The following is a 22,622-nucleotide window of genomic DNA, read 5'->3' as shown; positions in this document are numbered from 1 at the left end:
GCATTTTACTGAAAGTGGCCCTTCCCCTTACAAACATTGTGGCGTCCCTTTTCAACGGTGAGTCGAAAGTAAATCTTTTTTTTTTTTTTTTTTTTTTTTTTTTTTTTTGTTAATTATTGATATTCATTCTCTAGAGCAGGGGTGTCAAATTCCGGTCCTGGAGGGCCGCAGCCCTGCAGAGTTTAGATGCAACCCTAATTAAACACACCTGATCCAACTAATCAAGTCCTTCAGGCTTAATTGAAAACTACATACTGTGTGTTGGAGCAAGGATGGAACAAAACTCTGTAGGGCTGCGGCCCTCCAGGAACTGAGTGTGACACCCCTGTTTTCAAAAATCCAAAATACCTCGGGGGAAAATTTCGCTAACATGTTTTTCAAAAATCCAAAACCTGAAAAATGCTTGAAACCTAATTTCTGTGATGTTTCTATTGTTTTTTTTGGGTTTTTTCAGCAGGGCTGACACCAAGACGGTTAAAAGCAAGCATACAAAGGTCATCTGACATTAAAATCGAAACGAAACAACATGACTTGTAAAAGCCCAAGCTGTTCAAGGAGTTTCAATAATAAACATTTTAAAGCAGTAACAGGTATTTTGATACTGGTTAGTATAGTATATTTATGTTGGCCTGTACATTGTGTCCTGTACAATTATCCTGAAAGAAACAAAGATCAACCTTTATCCCAGAGGAACATATAGGAACATATAGATGCAATTGCTGCAGTTACCCCTCATAAACATTAAGATTACATGCAAATGTCTAGGCTTAAATCTGTATTTGTTTTTTTACACTCAGCAACACGCTGGTTTTTGCATAAATGTTTAGCATGGAAAATGAGGACCGACTCTCATAATGGTTCTTCTTGTAGTGTCTCTGCGCACCTGTCAGGGAGAGAAGTTTCAGTCTAAACTCACCTGCTCAACCAGTCCTCCCACCCACCTGCGAAGAACACGTTTTTCTGTCACTCACCTTTCTGTCAAAGACACCTTTTGTGCCGGGGCGAATAACTTCTATTATATATTGCAAATCCATTCCAAATATTACATCAAATACATGTACCAGACATTAGATAAAGGGGGGAAAGAAAACAGAAAACATGTATCAATTCAGGCTTGGCTCCAATTTTCTAGTACAAGTTTACTGGCAAAGACAAGTGAAGTTTTCACTGTCTCGAAAGGTAATAATGACATTCTCAAGATGCAAACTTGAGTAGATTCTCCATTCAACTAAACTTGATCAAAAGAGAATCAAGCCAGAGGAGGAAGTCTTTTCATTCATAATCTAGAATTGTTATTTTATAATATAATACAGCACAAGTCTTAAACAAAGTTATCTTTAATACTGTTAGTATCAGACATCAATTTGTCAAAAAATTAAAATTTTACACAGCAGAGAAAATGAAAAAAAGGGTTTAAAAAAATTTATCCATAAAAAAAAAATTCTTATTTTTTTTTACAGGTTTTTTACAGCGTTTTTTTTCAGGAAATTAGACATAGAAATTAAGGAAAAGGCTGTGATTTTTGTTCTTGCCTTTGAAAAAAAATGAAAGAGTTCTTTCAAATCTTTTGAAACCGCACAACAGCACAGTCAAGTGGTCATTTGTGGACAGTGCAGAGTCTTTGTAAACACTGTGCTCTCTCTTTACCTGAAAACTGTACCAACAGATCTGTCTATTTAAAAAAATAATTACAAAATTCAGCAAAAATACTACACAGTGGTGACAAGGCACTGATCTCATTAACTGGCTTGAGTGCAAATTCCCAGAGCGAAAGAGATTGCGTGAACTATCAGAGGTTAGAGGTCAAAAGTCAGGGTGCAGGTTCATCAGTGTGGTCAGATCTTCTCCACATAGTTTCCAGGAAAGAGACCCTCCTTCCCACGAATCCGCCCTCGCCACCACCCCGACGGATCTGCAGGACATCCAAAGGGAGTGATTAAAAACAATTCAACAGTCTACATCGAATTCCCAAGCAGGTCCTATTTGCAGGTCTCACCTTCGCTGATAAGTTCTATGATGTCGTTGACATCGAAGCTAATTTCATCCACATCTTGGCCAAAATACTGGTAAAGCGCTTTGCAACGAGGGCCCTGTGGTCGTGGCTGAGGTTTGGGACGGCTCGAGGGGGCCGGTGGAGGCCGTTGGCTGATGCTTCTTTTCCGCTGCATTCTAGAAAGTTTTAGACGGGTTAGTATTTAAAAAACTGCTTTTGAGATGTTTTGTAGGTGCATGTCTATCTGTGTTCTCTTACCCTGACATGCCCTGATCAGGCACGTTGAGGAAGTCGAGGTTTGTGGACTGATTCTGGGACTGCCGGGAGCCTCTTCGATTTTTCTGCGATCCTAGTTTAGGAAGAGCGTTGGAGGGTGGAGGGTTCCTAACGGGCATGGAGTACGTAACTTCCTTCTGCTGCTGCGAGTGATGCTGCTGTTGAGCACTGCCCCGAGCAAACTGTGCAGCCCCGTTCTGATGGCCCCCTGTCAAAAATTATATCATGTGGAGGGTTTCAATAAATATAAAAATTTACCCACATGGTTCAAGACAGCAGTCACAGCTCATAATGTTAACTTAAAGGATTAGTTGGCTTCCAGAATGAAAATTTCCTGATAATTTACTCACCCCTCTTTCATCCGAGATGTGTTTCTTGCTTCAGTCGTGAAGAAATTAAGTTTTTTGAGAAAAACATTCCAGGAATTTTCTCCATATAGTGGACTTCAGTGGTGATCAGCGGGTTGAAGGTCCAAATTGCAGTTTTAGTGCAGCTTTAAAGCAGTGTTAATTTTGACAGCAAATTCTGATTCAGTTTTAGTCATAGTCTTTTGACTAAAATGGCATTTAGTTTTAGTCATATTTTAGTCATCTTAACTGTTTTAGTCTAGTTTTAGTCAACTAAATATCATAAGATTTTAGTCAACTAAATCTACAGTAGATGTAGTCGACTAAAGTTTAGTTTAGTTACAGTGTAATGCATTTATTAAGCATTTCTCAAAAATTTTCAGACTCATATAGGTTTTATCATGACAGAGACAGGTTTAACTGCTGTGACACACATCCATGCCTTTATAATAAATTAAATAAAACCACTTCTCATTAAGAAACAAGAACATGGTCTTCTTTTCAATGAAATTCCAATGCTTATATAGGCTAATTATGCATTCTTTATAACAACTTGTTTACCACATTCGTCATTCTTTCAAGCAGACATATTTATTTATATAAATACATTTCGATTAATCTGTATTAGGGCTGCTAAAGTGATTCAGTCAAGAGGAGTGAGTGATTTTCTGTCCTTTTGTTGCTTGATTAACATCAATGACTCAACCAATAGAAACCAAATTAGGCTGCTGTCCCTTTAAAACCGAATGCACAGATGTTATGTACTGATACACATCAGATCTCCCTACTGTTTACGTGCACTTAAAACGTAATTATGTCAATACTCGTCAAAACTGACAATTCAACATCATGGTGTGTGTATTTCTCCGTTCGGTGTGCGCGCTCAGAAAACCGGACTAAATAGAGTTTTCTTTTGTTATCATCTCATTTTCGTTGGTGAAAAAAATGTAGTTGACGAAAATTATTCGTCAACAAAATTAACACTGCTTCAACGGGCTCGACACAATCCCAGCTGAGTAATAAGGGTCTTATCTAGTGAAACGATTGGTTACTTTCTAAAAGAAAAACATTTCTATACATTTTAACCACAAATGTTCATCTTGCACTAGCTCTGCGATGCACGTCTACAACTTCACGCATTACGTAATCATGTTGGAAACATCACATGGGTTCTTCGTGTGTGTACTTTGGTTAAAAAAAAAAAGGGTAGAGCAAAAAAACCTCCATATTATTTTCTCCTTCATCTTCAAAATCATCCAACATCATTGTTGTACCTTTTTCTGTAAAGGGCATTTGATTTCTTTGCACATTCGCCTTGTAAACCCTGGGTCGGTACTTCTGCCTACTCCATGCGTGAATACGTAGTGCGTGAGGTCAAGCTAGTGCAAGATGAGCATTTGTGGTTAAAAATGATCTAAATTTGTATTTTTCTTAGAAAATAACTGATCATTTTGCTAGATAAGACCCTTATTTCTCAGCTGGGATTGTGAAGCTGCAGTGAAACTGCAATTTGGACCTTAAACCCTTTGGCCACCATTGAAGTCCACTATATGGAGAAAAATCCTGGAATGTTTTCCTCAAAAACCTTAATGTCTTTTCGACTGAAGAAAGAAAGACATGAACATCTTGGATGACATGGGGGGTGAGTAAACGTCAAGAAATTTTCATTCTGGGAGTGAACAAATCCTTTAATTACATAAATTAGGATTTTTCTACCTCTGTGCCTTGGCTGGTTTCTTCCTCCATGACTCTGCGGCATGCCTTTCCTGGTTGGCTCTGGAGAAAAACAAAAAGTCCATTTAGTAAAGCTCAGTTTTTGTGCCACTGTTGACACTCTTCATTCATCCATCTCACATACTGGATGTCTTTGGTAGCCCATCTCCTATAGTGATAGTAAGGGTCTTTCCTCCAGGTTTGATAATAGCTGCATCAGCCTGTCCCCTCTGGAAAACCACCACACGTGTGCCGCCTCCTCCCCAGCCCTCCTTCTTCACTCGGAACTCCAGCCTGTACGAAACAGTAGTAACAATTTATGTGCTGCACTGGAATGAGTCTAATGCTATAAATGAAAGATAGACAGTTATCAGCACCTGTCGTTGAAGGATAGTGAGAGTTTGCTTCGGGTCTGCTCCTCATAACGCTTACAAAGCAGACTGAGGAACTCAGTCTTAAATGTGGACTCCAGCAGACTGTCATACTCATTCTCATGAAGGATGAAGAAGTCATCTTGCCTTGTGCTGGAGAAAAAATTAAGGAAGATGAATTTTTTTTTTTTTTACATTTCCTGAAAAAAAGTATACTGCTTCAGAATCAGAATGCGAAGGTTTTAATATAACACTCCCAGCGTTCATCCAGTGTTTTTGAGGACATTTCTAGGGTGGTTAGAGTTTCTCAAACCTTTTTTCCAAGTATTCATTGATTTGGTCAAGAGAGACAGTAAACCAAATACTGTTTTGTATTTCAAAAGAATGCTGTTCTTTTGAACTTTCTATTCATTTTTCTACTCATTTTGAATATTCTATTTAAAAAGCCTAAAAAAAAGTATCACGGTTTCCACAAAAATATTAAGCAGCACAACTGTTTTCAACACTGTCAAATATAAGAAATCAGCACCAAATCAGCAGATCATGTGACGCTGAAGACTGGAGTAATGGCTGCTAAAAATACAACTAAAAATATTTGCCACCACAGGATAAAATTACATTTTACAGTATATTAAAATAGTAAACAGCTTTTTTAAATTGTTATTTTTAACTACAGTAAAAACAGTACCAGGTTTTTTCAAAAACATCTAAAAAATCCCCTATAGCCCCATCTTTAAGCCTTCATTGATACCAAAACAGAATTTCTTTTTTTTCCATTTAGTATCAGCCTTTTTAAGTATAAAAGTTCTGGGTGTGATTATAAGGAACCATGTCAAGGTAGACGTAACAGTAAATTCATATATAAATGAAATCCATCAAATGACATTTTCTCATCAGCCATGCAAAACTCAAACAGATCAAATGGTGCTGGACAACTTATTCAATAAAGAAGAAAAATGATGAGCAATTAAGGACACAAGAGGAGAGGAGATGAGCAAGGGCATGACTGATTAAATATAAAAGCACAGTAAATGTTATTATTGACTAATGTGTAATTGGATTTCGCATTATCTAAATGTGTCTTTGATATATCATCATTAATCATCATCATAAAGAGTAGACAATCACCATCCCTCTCGCTTTCATTCTCTCTCATACTTGACATATAAGGCAGAAAAAAAGAACCAGAGTTGCCATAAATATGAACTCATTTCCTGTTTGCTAATTTCCTTTTTTGCACTTTGCAAATAGTTTGACCCCGCATAACTTCCGTATAAGCTCTTCTGCTGTTGCAGCAGTGGTGGTCTGGCAGCTTGTTTGTCTCACACAGCAATAAATCTGCATGCAAGCATTATTGTGTATGAAGCAGACACAGTATAAATGAACAGCTTTATCGCATTTGCTCAGGCCTGGAGAGCAACCGAGATTTTTACAAGTTGAATATTTACACATTTACAAATGAAGAGTTTAGATGCAAAACCAGCTAAAAGCCAACTCGGTCAAAAATGAGATAATGATACTGAGTGAATGCTCGCGACACATATTATACGTCCATCAAATACTTTTTCTTCAAACTCGCTAAAATACCAGCCTCAGCCCAATCAGAAGTACCGGTACTTACATGGAAACCTATACATCTGAGCCTGATAAAAATGCATTTTTTAAAGAAAGACGTCAGATGGATTTGGCTGGTTTTGCATCTGAACTGTTCAAATCATCTTCATAGCTTTTCCTTGTTAAATAAGCAATGTATAATCGTTACAAAAATGGCACAATATTCTTACACCAAGAATCCGCCCTTTTGTTTGTGGTCACAATCATACATGTGTTTCTTAAACAAATATATATATATATATGGATTCAAATGATACCAGCATACAGTTTATACCTGTAAAACAGGCAGTATGAGGGAGAACTTACCTCAAGGAGATTGAACGGACACTTCCAATGTCCAGCTTTCTTTTCAGAACTTCCTTTATCTGGCCTTTCTCTGGTCCTTTCTTTACCTTTTCCCGACCGATTAGGTAGATGGATTTCGGTGTCAGTATTAGATCCCTCTTTATAGACTAAAGAAATCAGCAAGAAATAATTACAGTTTATTTATGCCCTTATTTAACCTATTTGAAATAAATGCTGTTCCTGAAAAATACATCACTATTTACAACACTGATGATAATAATAATAATAAGAAGAATGTTTTCTGAGCATCAAATTGGAGACTTCTTTCAGAAACATTAAAAAAAAAAATTTACCAACCCCAAACTTCTGAACTGTACACATCATTTTTGCTTATTAGTTTCTCACCTTGAACCTACGGTCAAACTTGTTGACCGAATCTGCAAAGTCAACTCGTTCTCTCTTGGCCATGAACTGCCGGAGTTCAGGCCTCTCTTCCATTCCCAGGTAATCGCCAACAAAGTTCCTGTTTATACTATTTCTACGTCGTTCTTTAAAGTTAAACAGTATATCAGAGGCTAAAAATGAGACAGAGAGAGACAGAATAAGTGTGCATCCTCATATATACAAGTTGCTATTACAGTATATACCATATGTATTGAAGCCCATTGCCACCACTGAATAAATAATAAGAAACTGCAAATTTTAATGACAATTAAAATTTTAATTGACAATTTTTTGACAAAGTCGAAATTCTGACTGTTTTTATAGAATATAAAATATAAATGCAACTGCGAGAAGTCATAATTGCAAGTTTATATGACAGTTCTAAGAAAAAAAGTCATAATTGCAAGTTTGTATCACACAATTTTGAGAGAAAAAGTCATAATTGTGAGTATATATCCCATAATTCTGAGAAAAAGTCAGAATTGTGAGTTTATATCACAATTCTGAGAAAAAAAATTAGAATTGCGAATTTGTATCGTGCAATTCTAAGAAATATCACAATTGAGAGAAACGTCATAATTGCAAGTTTGTGTTGTGCAGTTCTGAGAGAAAAAGTCATAACTGTGAGTTTGTATCACACAATTCTGAAAGAAAAAGTCAGATTTGCGAGTTTGTATCACAAAATTCTAAGAAAAAAGTCAGAATTGTGAGTTTGTATCACAATTCTGAGAAAAAAAAACGTAGAATTGCGAATTTGTATTGTGTTTGAGAAAAAAGTCAGAATTGCAAGTTTAAATCGCAGCTCCGAGAAAAAGGTCAGAATTGGGAGATGTAAACTCGCAATTGTGAGAAAACAGTCAGATTTGTGACAAAAAGTAGCAGTAACATTTTTTTTAATATTTTTATTCACTGGCGGAAACAGGCTTCCATACTAATATGCAATGTGAACACTACAAAACAGAAATGAGGATTATAAATAAATGTATTTAATACTAAATTACCTAGAATTACATTTTAAATAGTTGAATATAATTAAAAATAGATTATTTTACCCAATATTTGTATATGCAATGTATTTTTATGTTTATTAGAGGATCCTGCCATTAGTTTAGCAAGATGCAAACAGCAAAGTCTTTTGAAATGAATTGAAACACTGTTTGTGTGTCACATCAGTCACTTATAAAGTTCTGTGACTGTTAGGATGCTGTTAGATGTTAGCATCTATGTATGAAGTCTTCAGATTCCATAAACTTGTACTTACCCTCCTCCCGCATCTGTTCATATTTCCTCCTGGCGATGTATTTCCTCCACGCCTTCTGGATGGTTCTGGCAAACGTGTCAAACTTTCTTTCTCGCATCTCCTCCAGCAAAAATAGCTGCATTTAGAAGAAATGTGAGTTGAAACAAGAAACGTTTTATTGGGGGAAAATCCAGATTTGACCAATAGTTTATTTATGCCCTTTTTTTTAAGTGTCCTAGGTCTCATTTATTAATTTTGGGTATTTTTTCAGATTTCTGAGCCTCACCGACTCTGGATTCTTGATGAAGACTTTGGTGCGGCCCATTTGGTACTGATCCGTGTCCATATTTACAGAACGCAAAAGGTGCAAAACACCCTGCTGTTCCGCACCACGCCAATGCGGCCACGTCTCTGCTGTCAGAATGGCGTACCTAGCAAAACACAAGTGCGTTTCAGTTACCAGACACACTGGTGCTGAGATTAACACACTTGGGAAATCACCTCTAAAATGAGCACTCCTGAGAGGTCAAGATTAGCACACCAGCAATATTTCCGCTGAAATTAACACCAGAGACTAATTTATTTCAGCTCCCTCATCTGAAGTTAATTCACTTAACTGGAAAACCCCAGAGCTAATTCAAGTATTGGACTACAGTGCTACTACAATATCCATATAAAACATATTTTCAAAGATATTTTATGACCAACATCTTTTTTCAGGCTTATTCTCACCTCTGTAAAAACTTCTGGAAGATTCTACGATAAGCAAAGCCGGCACGTCGTACCCTAATATTTTCCCTCAAACCAAGATATTCCACTTGATGTTTCACTCTGGGAACATAAAACATGTTGTAGTTAATTTACACCATCTTTGCAAAATATCTAGGGTCTTTTTTGAGTGAACACGACTCACCTGCTCTCCTCCCAGTCTTTGGACCTCTTGGTCTCGTTGGGTTTGATGCAGCGGATGTAGTGCGGTGTGCACTTCATCAGTGTGCTAACCAACTCATTGGCCTGCCTCTGTGGACCAGACAGTCAATGAGCGACTCCAGATGAAGGAAATGTGACAGATCCTCAAAAGAGTAAGAGTTTATTAAGGACATTGATCTTACTTTGATCTTCGAGGAAGCAGTGGTTGGTCTGCCTTTCTTATCCGTGTTGAGGTTTTCTGGAAAGAGGCTTCGGATGAAGTCGCTGCAATGCCAAAGAGATAAATATTTTTGGATGTTTGGAACATCTTGCTCGTGTTTGCTAATTTGCTAGTGCTTTCCAGGAATAGAAAAAAAGTCGATCTTATTTCAGGGAAAATTGATTATATACCTTACACCAAACCAGTGGCGATTTCTTTAAGACTGCAAGGGAAGCTCAGCTTCCCCTATAATGTCACAAAATTAATGGTCAAATTATGTACTATTGTATTAACATTTTATTGACTAAAAATACGTTAGAAAACGTTCATCTCAAAGACGAGTTCGTTCAGAATCAGTTAGATATAGCAGGTCGGCTGACTTGATTTTCTTCTCATACATTCCCGTAGCGTCACAGTGCATTTCCCCGTTGAAGCCCAGCGTCCATTGACTTCAATGGGGCTGCTTTGAACGGTTTTTTTTCAGTGCTTTGAAACTAGACGGTCATTGGATAAACGCTGCGATTATGTCCCGCCCACGGACGCTCAGCGTCTCTGGGGGTGAATGAGGAGCAAATGAGGAGTGGGCTGGCCTGGACTCCGAGCTTCTGCGTGATGATTGGAGGGTCTGTCGAAAGATTGCATCTCCTTTTGACTGACAGCGATTTTGTACTATAAGGAATCGCTGAAGCTATTCGCGCTCAGTCCCATCGTGGATTTCTCAAGTTCAGTCGAAATAAAACTGCTGCAACCTATTTCTTTATATTTGCTTGGCGAAATTGCTTGATTTTCATCATACATTTCACACAATTATACACCACATTCCTTGTTTCACTTTTACAGAGTTTAATATTTTTTTAGATCGTTCATTCATTCATTCATGTTAATATTTAATGTAGTAATCAATATATATATATATATATATAGATTACTACACTAAATATTAACATGGAGGATGACTATAAATTAATATAAATATATATATATATATATATATATATATATATATAGTAATCTTGAAAAATTTTAACATAACATAATGAAACCTTATATTTCTATTAAAATACTTTAGAAATAAATAAATAAATAAATCTCCATAATAACCTTATTTAAATTGCAAAATATTTATACTATATAGTAGCATCTGACTAAAAGAAAAAATACATCATATTTTGCATAATAAAACTAAAGCTTTTTTTTTTACGATTGTTTGCATTGTGACTTACTTATGACAATAAGGCACATTCTTGTGAATAAATAAATAGACAATTTTACGATGTAGGCCGAAAATGAGCTTCCCCCTATTTGACAGACCAGTAGCCGCCACTGCACCAAACCTAAAACAACATTAACAGCTAAAGTCAAAAGTTTACATACACCTTGCAGAATCTGCAAAATGTTAATTATTTTTAATCAAAATAAGTGGGATCATACAAAATGCATGATATTTTTTATTTAGTACTGACCTGAATAAGATATTTAACATAAAAGACATTTACATATAGTCCACACGAGAAAATAATAGTTGAATTTGTAAATAAAAAACCTGTTCAAAAGTTTACATACACTATTTTTTTTTTGTAGTTATAGTTGTTCATGATTCCCTTGTTTGTCCTGAACAGTTAAACTGCCTGCTGTTCTTAAAATAAAAAAATCTTTCTGGTCCCACAAATTCCTTGGTTTTTCAGCATTTTTGTTTATTTGAACCCTTCCAACAATGACTGTATGATTTTGAGATCCATCTTTACACTGAGGACAACTGAGGGACTCACATGCAACTATTACAGAAGGTTCAAACACTCACTGATGCTCCAGAAGGAAAACTTACGAATTAAGAACCGGGGGTGTAAACTTTTGAACAGAATGAAGTATACATTTTTTTTATTTTCCCTAAATGTCATATTTTTTTCATTTAGTACTGCCCTTCAGAGGTTACAGAAGATACTTACATGTTTCCCAGAAGACAAAATAAGTTAAATTGACCCTGATCTTCAAATTTCAAATGTTTTCATTAATGCTCTTAATGCATTGTGTTTCCTTATGGAGCATCGGTGAGTGTTTGAACCTTCTGTAATAGTTGCATATGAGTCTCTCAGTTGTCCTCAGTGTGAAAAGATGGATCTCAAAATCATGCAGTCATTGTTGGAAAGGGTTCAAATACACAAAAATGCTGAAAAACCACAGAATTTATGGCACCTGAAGGATTTGAACGGGGTTATTTTTATAAATTCAACTATTATTTTCTTTAGTTTACTCTATGTAAATGTATTTTATGTGAATATGTTGATTAAAAAATAATGCATTTTGTATGATCCCTCTTATTTTGGAAAATTTTGCAGATTCTGCAAGGTGTATGTAAACTTTTGACTTCAACTATAAATATGGAGAATGCTTACGACGAGTGAGAAAGAGAGAATTAGCACTTACTATTGGCTGCTTTGCATCAGTTCGATGAGGTCAGGGAAAAGCACGTCTCTGTTTCGCTCACAGAAACCGCTGATATCATACGATACCTAAATCAAAGAAGTATGTGATAAGAACAGTGCTACTGCATATACACTACTGTTCATAAGTTTGGGGTTAGCAAGAAGGTCAAAACGAGTAACACACCTTGCCAGCATAGTGGTGAATGACAAAACCAGAGTTCCAATTGTTGAAGTGATCGTGCGTTCCCACTGCAGCCTGTAGCTTCTGAAGCAGAGTCATATCAGCACCGTCTCCTTTGGCATGCATGGTAGCACACACATCATCCAGCACGCTCATGATGCCAGGAGGATTCTGGGATTAAGAGAGGATGGGGTTACAGCTGACAAAGATTATAAAAATTATTATTAATTTGTTTTTATTAGACCAATTTGGAGTAGATGTCACAGTTACGTCACTAGCAGCTGCGTGTGCATTGTGGTGACAGAAAAACAACGGTAACAAGAGGAGGGAAACGGGTAAAATCCATGGAATAAGAGAAAAAATGTATTGTTGTGCCTTTGGATGTCAGAATCAGAATGCAAATCTTTTTCATAGAATACTGGCATTTGAAGCTAAACGCAGACGTTTAAACAGACAGACTACGGATGAAACCTGCTATGACTACTCTAATTTTAAAGCATAAATTTAATTTAAACAATAGGTCTACATAATATTCACATACTGTATTAGCTCAAAAGTCATAGCATGAAATACTTTTTAAACCTATAACATTTTACATAACATTTACCTATTTTATCTTACAATTCTGATTTTTTTCTTACAAATGCAAATTGGTCCATAATGTATATAGCACAGTCTCTCTACAGACTTACCAGTTTATTTTCTATTAAGTCACACACAATTTTGTTGTTAAAGTATTCTATGGGTGTCCATTTGATGCCCTCCTGTACATACTCTTCCTGTGGGACGTAAAGAACAATAAGCCTGTCAGACTGAGACTTTACACACGTCAAGACAGATACTAGTGCAAAGTATAATGAAAGACTTGTTTGTTATACCTGTTCTGCTTTCAGTGTCAGCTCAATAAAGATCTGCTGCAACTTTTCATTCACAAAGTTGATACAGAACTGCTCAAAACCATTCCTCTAGAGAAACAAAGATAAGTTATTAGATAGTTACTAATAATAGAACTGAATTAAAATTTACTATAATTTTTCTCAGAATATCACTTAAGAACCTGAACACTTGAAAATGATCATGAAACATACACACACACATACATACATACAAAATATGTCCACCGTTCAAATGTTTGGGGTCGATTTTTTAATGTTACTAAAATAAGTCTCTTATTTTCACAAAGGCTGCATTCATTTGTTCACTAATAAAGTAAAAATACTAAAATTGTGAAATATTATTACAATTTTAAAATAACATTTAAATAATCGTTTTTAATGTATTTTTAAATTAATAATATGCTAATTTGGTATTTAAGAAACAATTTGTATTATCAATGTTGAAAACGGATGTGCGGCTTAAATAAGAGCAGCATTGATTTACAAAAAAACCTTTTGTAACATCATACACTACCTGTCAAAAATTTTTGAACAGTAATGTTTTTTTAAGAGTCTTTTCTGCTCACCAATCCTGCATTTATTTGATCCAAAATACAGCAAAACAGTAATATTGTGAAATATTTAAAATAACTGCTTTCTATTTTTTTTTTTTTTTTTTTTTGGGCATTTCACATATAGATAGATAGTACAGCAGTGACAAGAAATGAAGGGGGAGAGGGGGCGTGGGATCAGGAAAGGTCTTCGGGCCAGGACTCGAAGTCGGGACACCCAGAGCGCAATGGCGCTACATTATAGAAATGAATACTTTTATTTAGCAAGGATGCTTTAAATTGTGATGATAAAGATATTTCAGATGTTACAAAATATTTCTATTTCAGATAAATGCTGTTCTTCTGAACTTTCTATTCATCGAAGTAATAATAATAATAAATAATAATAAATGCTTTTTTAACAGCAAATCAGAATATTAGAATGATTTCTGAATGATCATGTGACTGGAGTAATGATGTTAAAAATCTAGCTTTGAAATCACAGGTATAAATTACACTTTAAAATGTATTCAAATAGAAAGCAGTTATTTTAAATAGTAAAAATATTTCAAAATTCTACAGTTTTTCTGTACTTTGGATCCAATAAATGCAGGCTTAGTGATCGGAAATCTTACTGTTCAAAAACTTTTGACTGGTAGTGTAAAAATATTTACTGTCACATGTAAATGTTTTTAAATAGTAATCTTACTAACAAAACTCTTACTGGCCCCAAACCTTTGAATGGCAATGTATATTTAGAATCAATTAAAATGACAAAAATACCTTATTGGCTGATTAGAAGGTTAAAATTCCCTCATTACAATATGAATTACAATTAATGAAAGGAGAGGATATTCACCTGGAAAATTTCGAATCCATAAATATCCAGAACACCAACACTGAGCTCCTCAATAGGTTTCTGCATGGCTTTATTGATTGCCTATTCAGACAGAGAAAGGCAAAAAATTACCTTTTTTCCCCTCAACCAATGGTTATTGGGTGCTCATACACCGGTCACTAACCTCAACCAGGTAGTCAAACAGACGGGCGTAGAGTGCTTTGGAGAGAGCGTCACGTGTGTAGCACGCTTGTTCTCTGTTCAGAGTCACATCGATGGTTTCAGATTTACCACCCCATTTGGAGTCCATTTTTCTGCTGGTGAGTTTCTCCTGTAGACGGCTTTGGTCGATGCCCAACAGGTATGCGGGGAATGCCAGTACTGGGTCGACAGCAGGGTGAAAGATGTAAATGCAAAATAATTTAAATCAATCACTATTTTTACCCAGAACAGCAAATAGGCAATCTTCATCTACATATCACTCACAGTCCACGCTCTCCACCTGCGCGTAGTTTCCCGCCTCGATGAAATTGACGGCGCCTAAATGTAAGATGCCAGCTACAATCTGCAGCACCTGCCTCTGAAACATGTCCGGTATGCCGATAACCTGCATGGCTTCCTGTAGAGATCAAAAATCAGGGTCTTAGCAGCTAAAACTGAACAGTTCTCAAAATGTTTGAGAGAAGATACACATAATCTGGCATGATGATATTAATGAAAATATGTACCATGGTTTCTTGGAAGTCCTTGCTGTCATTAGTTCCATCCACCTTGTATGTTCCAGACTGGTTCAGATAGTAGTAGTAATCTGGGGTCATAATTCCCAATTCTTCCCTCTGCTGAGGCGTGCAACCATCTATTAGCTAAAAAAAAGAGAGAGGTGGTTAATTTAATAGCTATTCATGTGGCCCATCGGTATTATATGAAAACGTGATCAACATGAATTTACCTTTTGATTCTAATAATTTTATTTAGACCTCTGAGAAAAATTACATATTTTATTAATTAAATGTAATATATTTTAATAATAAATATATTAAATAATTATTGAAATAATGGTACACATAAAATGTATTTTTGATGGTGATTGATGTTGATTTTGATTTTTATGAAGTGTTTTTGTTCCCTTTTCCTATTATGTTTTTCTAAGCCCTGTTAAACTTAATATTGAAGACACTATGTATTTCTATGATTTTTCCAGATTCAGCTTTGTGAAAAAATATAATTTAGGTAATTAAATAAGTGTTTTATTTAAACGATATAATTTATATACTATATCTTATTTAAATACTATTGCATATTTAATTTATTTTTGATGGTGACTTTTTTTTTAATTTCCATTTTGTTTTCTGTTGTGTATTTCTAAACCCTGTTAAACAAAAATAAATTACCAACTTGCTGATTTACTTTGAGAAGAATATATTTAATATAAAAACATTATGTTTAAACATTTATTACAGACACTATGAATTTCCATGATTTTTCCAGATTCAGCCCTGTAAAAAATATAATTTTAATTAAATAAGTGTTTTATTTAAATTATATCATTTCTATAATATATCTTATTTAAATACTATTGCATATCTAATTAATTATGGTGACTGCTGTTTTTTCCCCTTTTGTTTTCTGTAGTGTATTTCTAAACCCTTTTAAACAAATAAAAATTACTAACTTAATGACTTATTTTGGGAAAGATATATTTAATATTAAAAAATAAATAAATAAAAATAAAAAAACAAACTTTTTTAGAGAGTTAATATTGAAGACACCATGAATGTCTATGATTTTTCCATTTTCTGTGAAGAAATATAATTTTTGTTGATTAAATAAGTGTTTTATTTAATTTATATAATATCTTATTTAAATACTATTGCATATTTAATTTATTTTTGATGGTGACTGCTGTTTTTTCTCTTTTGTTTCCTGTTGTGTATTTCTAAACCCTTTTAAACAAAAAAAAAAATTACCAGCCTAATGACTTACTTTGGAACAGATATATTAAATATAAAAAAAAAACAAAACATTATTTTAAACATTTATTAAAGACACTATGCATTTCTATGATTTTTCCAGATTCACCATGTGAAAAAATATAATTTTAATAATTAAATAAGTGTTTGTGTTTATATATTTAATATATAAAAAAACATTATTTTAGACATTTAATAACAAAGACACTATGAATTTCTATGATTTTTCCAGGCTATGTGAAGAAATATAATTTTGTTAGTTAAATAAGTCTTTTATTTAAATTATATATTTTATAACATATCCTATTTAAATACTATTGAATATTTATTTTATTTTCGATGGTAACTGCTTTAAAAAAAAAACAAACAAAAAAAAACCAACTTGCTGATTTACTTTGAGAAAGATATATTTAATATAAAAAACATTATTTTAAAACAATTATTAAAGACACTGTGAATTTCTAGGATTTTTCCAGATTCACCACGTGAAAAAATATAATTTTAATAATTAAATAAGTGTTTTACTTATTATATAATTATATATAAAAATTATATAATTTATATAATATATCTAATTGAAATACTATTGCATATTTAATTTATTTTTGATGGTGACTGTTGTTTTCTCCCTTTTTTTCTGTAATGCATTTCTAAACCCTTTTAAACCAAAAAATGTACCAACTTAATGACTTACTTTAGGAAAGATATATTTAATCTAAAAAAACACAGTTTAGACAGTTAATATTGAAGACACTATAAATTTCTATGACTTTCCAGACTCTGTGAAGAAATATATTTTTGTTAATTAAATATTATATATCTTATTTAAATACTATTGCATATTTAATTTATTTTTGATGGTGACTGCTATTTTTTTAAATTTCCCTTTTGTTTTCTGTTGTACATTTCTAAACTCTATTAAACGAAAAAATGACCAACTCACTGATTTCTATGATTTTTCCAGATTCAGCCATGCGAAAAACACAACACAAACATTTTTATAGTGTTTTATTTAAATTATATAATTTATATGTCTAAAATATTTTAAATACTATTGCATATTTCATTTATTTTTGATGGTGACTGCTGTTTTTTTATTTCTCTTTCATTTTCTGTGGTGTATTTCTAAACCCTGTTTAACCAAACAAACCCTCAGTGACTTATTTAAAACATTTCACATTTAAAACCACAGTCTAAATAAAATTCCTATAATTCAAAAACGCTCCTACCTGGTAGAAGATGTGAAAGTTCCTTTCATTTTCATTCTGGCTCACAACTCTTGATTTTTCCAGCAGGAAGTTGGAGATCTTCCCTCCGTCTGGCTCTCCTCCTCGACTAAACTGGATCTCAAAGTATTTGCCCTGTCAATCGAGTTAGCGTTACTCACAGTAATGGAACACAGTTGTAAATTAATAAGACTGAGGTGCATATATATATGAGTGTGAAACGCACAAAGCGACTTGAATTGTTGTTGCGGACTGTCTTTGCATTGCCAAAGGCTTCCAGCAGAGGGTTTGACTGCAGGATAATTTCCTTCACATGCTAAACAACAAAAAACAACAACAAAACACAAGTTTTATACCTGCCATTTGCTTGTAAAAAGTATTCTATAAAAGTATTTTAAACAGTCATTACCTGTACTTTAGCTCCGCCTCCTGATACTTTAGAGATGTAGCCCATAATGTATTTAGCAGCAACTGTTTTTCCTGCTCCGCTTTCACCGCTGAACACAAACATACAGAAGAGAAGAACTCTCATAACTCCCTCATTATGTTAAGTCTCCCTAACTCGACACGATTCATCAATGCTGTTTGAATTTATATTCTCACACACACAAACACGCAAGCATGCTTTCGAAAGCTGGCATCACTGTCAAAGGAAGCTGTGGGTAGCAGCTTTAAAACCCTTTTAATTCTTTGCTAAAAAGAAATTCTAGCACTTGTAAGCTAAATAAAACAACATGCCTACATATGGCTATTCTCATCCTCATTGGTCAAGAAACAGAAAATGGAAGTAGGAAGGCATCAGGACACATCTTGCGACACTAAGATGCCCCTATTTGGTCAATGAGATGTCTGAATAGGGTAAATGTTTAAACTTTGCTTAATGTTTTGTTCTAGTTTATTAGATGTGATCGTTTGGCTCTTTGAAAGGTACCTAATGAGGGGCTTGTATACAAACTTGTGTTTAGCAAGGTAGCAAGCAGCATTTGGTTTCTGAAAGCTGAAGCTTAAGAAACAACATTCGCAAGCTTTTCTCCACTGACTGTGAAAATCAGGAAGGAAACTATACTAAAAATGGTGACCACCGCTACAAAGACTCTTGTGAGTGTGACAAACAAGGGAAGGAACACCCAACAGTGAGAACACGACCGTAAAGACTAAAAATGATATCAGACACTGATACCGAAAACGGCTGAGAAGGCATGAAAAGCAGTGGATTTCGCAACTTTCGTCTTGACACTGATAGACAGTGAAAGGTCACAGACTGCTTTCTCTCAACTGGAAATTTATACCAAAACGATTTCTTTTAATGTTAAACCACAAGTCATGTGAATTCCCTGATATTTTTTCTCCAGTGGTTTTATCTAGAGGTGTGGCCTGCATGTGAATGTGGGCTTTGGTTTGACTGTGGCAAGTCACAGGAAGAACATAAAATCCGCACTGAAACAGGTGGCATGTATCATGCGAGCACCACAAACCTGATAATGACACATTGATTTTCGCTGTCAATCATCATGTTCCTGTACATGTTGTCTGTTAGAGCATAAATGTGTGGTGGGTTCTCATATTGGGCCTAAAAAAACAAAGAGATGGCTGTGAATCTGACATCACACTATCACATTAAACGCATGACATATGTGCTAAATAACACTAAGTGTTTGTTTTTGGTATTTGACCTACAGCTCCCTGGTAGAGCTCAATCTCACGGTCGGTGAAGTACGGCATCTGTTTGAAGGGATTCACCGATATCAAAACAGGCCCTATATAGGTCTTCAAATCACAGTTAAGGACATATAACAATCCAGTTAAATTCACATTAAATGTAATTAACTTGGTGTGATGCCAAAGCTGAAATTTCAGTAGACAATACTCCAGTCTTCAGTGTCACTGAATCATTCTAGAAACATTTGTTATTATTAAAGGTGATATATCATGAAAATCTGACTTTTTCCACGTTCAAGTGCTATAATTGTGTCCCCAGTATATCTACCAACCCAGAGAACGTGAAAAAGGACAACTCAGTAACTTTTTGTTAAGCCTTTTTCTGCAAGCATGTAAAAAACAAGTGCGTCAGAATTCGCTCCCACCGTGATGTAGAAAGGGACTCTTATTACAATATTACCGCCCCTTAATCTGCACGTTTTCACCCACGGCGCCGTCATTTTCTTTTCACAAGTGACCACGGAGTATCAGTTCTAACGCCGTGGTGAAAGTCCAAGCAAAGCTTGCTAACTGTTCTGTTGTTGGCTGCACAGATGAGCACAAAACACTGAGTCCCAGCCTCAGAGGAGAGAAGAGAGCAGTGGATTTATTGATTTATTTACTGTATATTACACTGCTGCCACAAAGATCTAATATAAACATATGATTTCTTTCCCAGCTGTTTACCTTCACAGACATAAGCCACTGTTTTTGTATTACATGTGTGTTTTTAACATAAACTTGTGTATTTGACAGTTTAAGCACAATAAGACATGAAAGATAAGTTAGTGACAGACACTTTCTGTGTGCTCAGAAAACCCTATCAGAAGTTTAAACTAATACATTTTAAAATGCATGATTTCAGCGCGATAGACATGATAATCAAAACCAAACAGATGGGGTTTTTTTAGCAGAGTATCTGAGTTGCAACACTGTAAAAAACAATTTGTTAAGTCAACTTAAAATAATTTGTAACCTGGCTGCCTTAAAATTTTAATTTCAGTCAACTCAAAAAAAGTTTATTCAACTTGAAATGTTAAATTATACTGACTACTTAGATATTTGAGTTGAATCAACTTCAAATTTTAAGGCAGCTGGGTTACTTACCCATCTGTTAAGTTTAGCAAACACAAATATCTAAGTTGTTACTTAGTACAACTTAACATTTCAAGTTGAATAAACTTATTTTAGTTGACTGAAAAATTTAAGGCAGCGGGGTAACAAATTATTTTAAGCTGACTCAACAAGTTGTGTTTATTTTTTTACAGTGAAGCTGTAAAGACAGTTCTATTCTAAAAATGGGGACGGGGAGCAGCAGCTCATTTGCATTTAAAGAGAGATACACGATAAGAGTGTGCTTCTGTTTCCACTCAAAATAGGCATTTTCAAAATATTATTTTGAGCTAAAACTTCACAGACACATTATGGGGACACCTGAGACTTACATTATATATTGTAAAAAGGGGCATAATTCAAACCCAAAAATGCAAATTTGATGTTTATCTGCTTACCCCCCGGGAATCCAAGATGTAGGTGACTTTGTTTCTTCAGTAGAACACAAACAAAGAATTTTAACTTCAACCGTTGCAGTCTGTCAGTCATATAATGGCAGTCAATGGGATCCACAGCTTTGAGAGTCAAAAAAACATACATAGACAAAACCAAATTAAACCCTGCAGCTCGTGACGATACATTGAGGTGTTAAGACGCTAAACAATCAGTCTGTGCAAGAATGCACAATGTCCAACTGTCCTGAGCGCATTCACAACAGCCGGCACATGACGCGTCAGCGTGCTCTAGCATAGTATAAGTCACATATTGTTTACTTTACACATTGTTTGCTGCTGACTCAAAATGGCAATTACTTGTTCTTATCTTGATTGTTGCAACCGATTAAAAACTAAAAGATTGTCGGCGACGATAGCCTTGTGGGCAGTGTGCTGACATACAACGCTGTTGCACTCTGGGCGTCCAGTGTTTGAATCCCAGCTTGAGGACCTTTCCTGATCCCTCTCTCCCACTTCACTTCCTGTCATATCTGATCTGTCCTGTCACAATAAAGGCAAAAATGCCAAAAATAGATTTTTAAAAAAAAGAAAAAACTAAAAGATCACGTTTGCTTGTGCAAACTCCTCCAGGAGTGTTGACTTTTCACCGACCCACACGGAAATAACCTATATAAACATATATGTTTTAATATAGGTTTTGATATAGGTTTTTAATATGATATATTAAAAACCTATATCAAAACCTATATTAAAACATATATGTTTATATAGGTTATTTCCGTGTGGGTAAATTCCATAACATGCCAATTACACGTGATACCAATTTCACGTGTTCGCACATAAGTTTTTTGCATTTTTTTTTTTTTTAGCTAGTTCTTAGTCATTGCCTTGATAATAGAAAATATGAGCTAGGCATCATGTATGACAGTTGCCAAAGTGAGATATGAGCTAAAATGACCAGATCCTGCCATGAGCTATATAGGAGACATATCTTGTATGTACATATAGGGCTTTTTTGTGGATATAAAGAAGCAATACAGGAGACCTATATGGCCTGTATATGCACATATATGCACCTCAATTTTGCCTATATGTGGCATATATACGCATATATGCAGCATATATATTATCATATATGTGCATATATACTGCATATAGGTTTCATATATGCACATATATCCTCATATAGGTTCTTTCCATGTGGGGACTCCCAACATTTGAACCTGATTGACTGAAGTTATGGTTGCTTGTTCTTGTATATGCCAGAGCACGTTGACGCATCCCACGCCAGCTGTTATGGACGTGCTTAGGACAGTTGGACATTGCGGTGGATCAGAGGAGTAAAGAAATGATATAAATACTGTTCAGTTTCTTGCACAGAATGATTGTTTCATGTCTTAACACCTCAATGTATTGTCACAAGCTGCAGGGTTTAATTTGGTTTTGTCTATGCATGTTTTTTTGACTCTCAAAGCCGTGGAACCCATTGACTGCCATTATATGACTGACAGACTGCAACGGTTTGAGTTAAGAATCTTTGTTTGTGTTCTACTGAAGAAACAATGTCACCTGCATCAGATAAACATCAAATTTTCTTTTTTGGGTACTTAAGTCTAAAACATTTTTTTATTTTTTTGAAAAACTAATCTTTTTTTTTTAATTATTTGATAAATAGAACATTAAAATTATGTAACAGAAATCTAGAAACACAAATGTATTTGTCTCACTGAGATACCCTACTTTCATGTCACAACAAAAGAGCAACTGCTAAGCATCATGTAAAATCAGGAAGTGAGTGTGTGCTAATTGTCGAGATGCACGTAAACAAAAGAGGAAGACAAACTTCTGATCTAAGTCTTAAAAACAGCAACAACACAAACAGTGCTAGCTGATCAGCTGAGAGAAGTGTGTTTATCCACCCTCGAGTGATCTCATCCCTT

The 22,622-nt window shown here is 34.8% G+C and overlaps 1 protein-coding gene across 2 annotated transcripts in view; it reads right to left on the bottom strand.

Moving 5' to 3' along the window:
• Positions 1-1,702: 1,702 nt before the first annotated feature.
• Positions 1,703-22,622, bottom strand: part of myo1f (myosin IF) — a 28,053-nt gene continuing 7,133 nt past the window's right edge. For both annotated transcript variants that reach the window (XM_051117435.1, XM_051117434.1), the window contains 26 exons: positions 19,154-19,243; positions 18,952-19,046; positions 17,886-17,973; positions 17,703-17,792; positions 17,480-17,611; positions 15,009-15,143; positions 14,767-14,899; positions 14,465-14,661; positions 14,302-14,382; positions 12,895-12,981; positions 12,709-12,795; positions 12,020-12,187; positions 11,837-11,922; positions 9,396-9,477; positions 9,197-9,303; positions 9,016-9,114; positions 8,570-8,714; positions 8,305-8,419; positions 7,005-7,174; positions 6,621-6,766; positions 4,707-4,853; positions 4,475-4,623; positions 4,333-4,392; positions 2,252-2,477; positions 1,997-2,169; positions 1,703-1,912 (listed from right to left, as the gene is read on the bottom strand). In XM_051117435.1, coding sequence (XP_050973392.1) covers positions 1,836-1,912; positions 1,997-2,169; positions 2,252-2,477; positions 4,333-4,392; positions 4,475-4,623; positions 4,707-4,853; positions 6,621-6,766; positions 7,005-7,174; positions 8,305-8,419; positions 8,570-8,714; positions 9,016-9,114; positions 9,197-9,303; positions 9,396-9,477; positions 11,837-11,922; positions 12,020-12,187; positions 12,709-12,795; positions 12,895-12,981; positions 14,302-14,382; positions 14,465-14,661; positions 14,767-14,899; positions 15,009-15,143; positions 17,480-17,611; positions 17,703-17,792; positions 17,886-17,973; positions 18,952-19,046; positions 19,154-19,243 — 3,165 coding nt within the window. In that variant the 3' untranslated portion in view covers positions 1,703-1,835. The remainder of the gene's footprint in view (positions 1,913-1,996; positions 2,170-2,251; positions 2,478-4,332; positions 4,393-4,474; positions 4,624-4,706; positions 4,854-6,620; positions 6,767-7,004; positions 7,175-8,304; positions 8,420-8,569; positions 8,715-9,015; positions 9,115-9,196; positions 9,304-9,395; positions 9,478-11,836; positions 11,923-12,019; positions 12,188-12,708; positions 12,796-12,894; positions 12,982-14,301; positions 14,383-14,464; positions 14,662-14,766; positions 14,900-15,008; positions 15,144-17,479; positions 17,612-17,702; positions 17,793-17,885; positions 17,974-18,951; positions 19,047-19,153; positions 19,244-22,622) is intronic.

This window comes from Labeo rohita, chromosome 8, assembly GCF_022985175.1.
Source record: "Labeo rohita strain BAU-BD-2019 chromosome 8, IGBB_LRoh.1.0, whole genome shotgun sequence".
Taxonomy (NCBI): domain Eukaryota; kingdom Metazoa; phylum Chordata; class Actinopteri; order Cypriniformes; family Cyprinidae; genus Labeo; species Labeo rohita.
This window is presented reverse-complemented; position numbering and strand designations above follow the sequence as displayed.